Genomic DNA, 3,467 nt, shown 5'->3' on the forward strand with positions numbered 1-3,467 from the left:
TTTGTTTTAATTTTTGAAACAAGGTCTCACTAAGTTGCTGGGGCTGGCCTTGAACCTGCGACCCTCCCATCTCAGCCTCCCAAGTACTGGCAGGCATGCTCCTTCCTCATACGTGGCTGTATTTTCTTTTCCTTTCTTCTTCTTCTAATTATTATTATTATTATTATTATTATTATTATTATTATTTGCAGTTCTGGGGTTAGAACCCAGGGGCACTCTACCTCTGGGTTACACCCCCAGCCCTATTTTTTATTCTTTATTTTGAAACAGGGTTTCACTGAGTTGCAAAGGGCCTGGCTAAGTAGCTGAGGCTGTCCGCGAATCGCGATCCTCCTGTCTCAGCCTCCCAAATGCTGGGATCGCAAGCGTGCACCACCACACCCGGCTTCTGGATTTTCCATAGATGGTGGTGTCATGAGCCAGTCCAAAGTCACATAAACCATACCTACAGAGCGAGAGATTGGGGTGGGGCTCCTTCTTTCCACGGGCAGGAGCTGGGCGTGTTCTTCCTGTTGTGAAATCTTGGCAAAGCCCCCAAGTGAGCCTCGGGAGGTTCTAATTTCACTTCCCTTGTCAACTTCGCTGACAGACTTGCTGGAGGTGGGTTGCGGGCCAGTGCTGGGGCCCAGAGGAAACTGATTTTGTGTCCGTTACAGCCCGCCATGCTCCCTGAGGCTCTGGAAGCAGGCAACTGGACGGTGACCACGCACTTCATCCTCCTGGGATTCCCAACGCGCCCGGCCCTGCAGCTCCTCCTCTTCTCTGTCTTCCTGGTCGGCTACCTGCTGACCCTGCTGGAAAACCTCCTCATCATCCTGGCCATCCGCAGCGACGGGCGGCTGCACACGCCCATGTACTTCTTCCTGAGCCACCTCTCTTTCCTGGAGATGTGGTACGTCACCGTCATCAGCCCCAAGATGCTGGCCGACTTCCTCAGCCGGGACAAGAGCATCTCCTTCAACGGCTGCATGACCCAACTCTATTTCTTTGTGACCTTCGTCTGCACTGAGTACATCCTGCTCGCTGTCATGGCCTTTGACCGCTACGTCGCCATCTGTAACCCGCTACGCTACCCGGTCATCATGACCAGCCGGCTCTGCGGCACCCTGGCCGGCGGGTGCTGGTCCTGCGGACTCCTGACCGCCATGATTAAGATGGTTTTCATAGCCCGGCTCCACTACTGCGGCACGCCTCACATCAACCACTACTTCTGCGACATCTCTCCTCTCCTCAACGTCTCCTGCGAGGACTCCTCCCAGGCCGAGCTGGTGGACTTCTTCTTGGCGCTGATGGTCATCGCCGTCCCCCTCTGTGTGGTGGTGACATCCTACATCACCATCCTCACCACCATTCTTAAGATCCCTTCTGCCCAGGGCCGCCAGAAAGCCTTCTCCACCTGCGCCTCCCACCTGACCGTCGTAACCCTGTTCTATTCCACAACCCTCTTCACCTATGCCCGCCCCAAGCTCATGTACGCCTACAACTCCAACAAAGTGGTGTCTGTTCTTTATACTGTCATAGTCCCCCTCCTGAACCCCATCATTTACTGTCTGCGGAACCGAGACGTGAAGGCAGCCCTCAGAAAGACCGTGCTGTGCGGTACAGGTGGGCCCAGGGAGGACAGAGACTCCGGTAGCTAGGACATCTGTAGACTGGCAGGCGTGGTGGTGCACGCCTGTAATCCCAGGACTTGGGAGGCTGAGACAGGAGGATCGCAGGCCCGGGCCGGCCTCAGCAAGCCAGCAAGGCCCTCTGCAACTCAGCAAGACCTCATTTCAAAATAAAAAGGGCTGGGGTGTAGCTGGAAGATAGAATGTCCTTGGGTTCAATCCTTGGTATGAGAGAGAGAGAGAGAGACAGAGAGGCAGAGAGAGATAGAAAGACACAGGGAGGAAAGGAGGGAGGGAGGGAGGGAGGAAAGGAGGGAGGGAGGGAGGAAGGGAAGAAGGAAGGAAGGAAGGAAGGAAGGAAGGAAGGAAGGAAGGAAGGAAGGAAGGAAGATGATTAGTATATGTTCTTCAAGCCTGGATAGGAGATAACTATAACATTCAACCTCAGGCCTTTATTTATCTACCAGTGTCCAGTATATGTGTGTGCATCCATGTATAAGCATGAAAAGAACCATTTTTTCATTCTTAAAAAATAGCTTTATCATGTACAAAGACATAACTGTGGATGAGGGCACTGGGGTTGAATCTAGGGGCATCCTACCTCTGAGCTGTGCCCCCTGCCCTATTTTGCATTCTTTATTTTGAAACAGGGTCTCACTGAGTTGCAGAGGACCTCAGTAAGTAGTAGCAGAGGATGGCCTTGAACCACGATCCTCTGTCTCAGCCTCCCAAATGCTGGGATTAAGCATGTGCCATCATGCCTGGCTCCAACCTTTTTTTTTTTTTTAGTTTTTTTTCCTTCAAAACAAGGTCTTGCTATGTTGCTGAGGCTGGCTTAGAACCTGTGATCCTCCTGCCTCAGCCTCACAAGTACTAGGATTACAGACGTGGGCCACTGTGCTGGACTAGAGGGTACAACTTGGAAGATAATAAGGATACAAAGTAGGGGGGAGAAAAGAGAAATATATAGGCGCAAAGTTTAAATACCATTGGAATTCAATTGATAGCAATCTGAACTAGATTGTATAAATTGAGAAACTAATTATAATCCTCAGGGCAACTACAAAGAGAATAACTAAAACTGTATACAGAAAAAGAAATCACCAGGAATTAAAGTGATGTACAATAAAATAACTACTTAGTGCAGAGGAAGGCGGCCATGGATGAGCAGAGAAACAAAACAAGACAGGACATAAAAAAGTGGCGAGAGGTCAGACCCAAGTCCTACCTCATCACTGATGTAAACATATCAACACTCCAGTCTAACAGCAGAGCTTCGCGGAACGTACTGGGTGCTGGGTGCACAGTCGTCGCTACAGTCCTGAGGTGACTGTACCTCCAGGACTGTACAGTCCTGGAGGGGTAGGGAGTCCTACCCCTCCACAAAAGGGTCGATTAGGTGATTAAAATAGCCAGCTACATGTTTTCTATAAGAAATATATTCTGCCCTCAAAGACACAAGTTAAAAATCAAGAGGCAAGCCAGGCGTGGTGGTACACATCTGTAATTCCAGTACCTGAGAGGCTGAGACAGGAGGATTGCAGGTTTGAAGCCAGCCCTGGAAACTTAGAGAGACCCTGGGTTCAATCTCCAAATCCCCTGCATCACGTAGAAAAAAAGAAGAAAAAAATATGGCAGGCAAAATAATAACAAAAAAGAGTTGGAGTGCCTACAAAATATCAGACAAAATAGCCTACTAGAGGTACCATAGAATATTTTATAATGATAAAAGATTCAATCTAGCAAGAAGTCTTAACAAATGTAAGCATAACCACAGAGCGCCAAAACATGAGTCAAAGACAGACAAAATGGTGGTGGGTGTGCTGGTGCCTACTTGTGATCCCAGTTCTCAGGAGG

General features: G+C 49.5%; 1 protein-coding gene across 1 annotated transcript; it reads left to right on the forward strand.

The window, feature by feature from the left end:
• Positions 1-662: 662 nt before the first annotated feature.
• LOC308260243 (olfactory receptor 6Y1-like) lies at positions 663-1,640 on the forward strand (the record flags this gene model as incomplete). Its single annotated transcript, XM_080691552.1, has 1 exon — positions 663-1,640. One exon carries the CDS (start codon positions 663-665, stop codon positions 1,638-1,640), a length of 978 nt encoding a protein of 325 aa, XP_080547678.1.
• Between the last annotated feature and the right edge of the window lie 1,827 nt (positions 1,641-3,467).

The sequence above is a fragment of the Muscardinus avellanarius genome, assembly GCF_963383645.1.
Source record: "Muscardinus avellanarius genome assembly, chromosome: 3".
NCBI classification, from domain to species: domain Eukaryota; kingdom Metazoa; phylum Chordata; class Mammalia; order Rodentia; family Gliridae; genus Muscardinus; species Muscardinus avellanarius.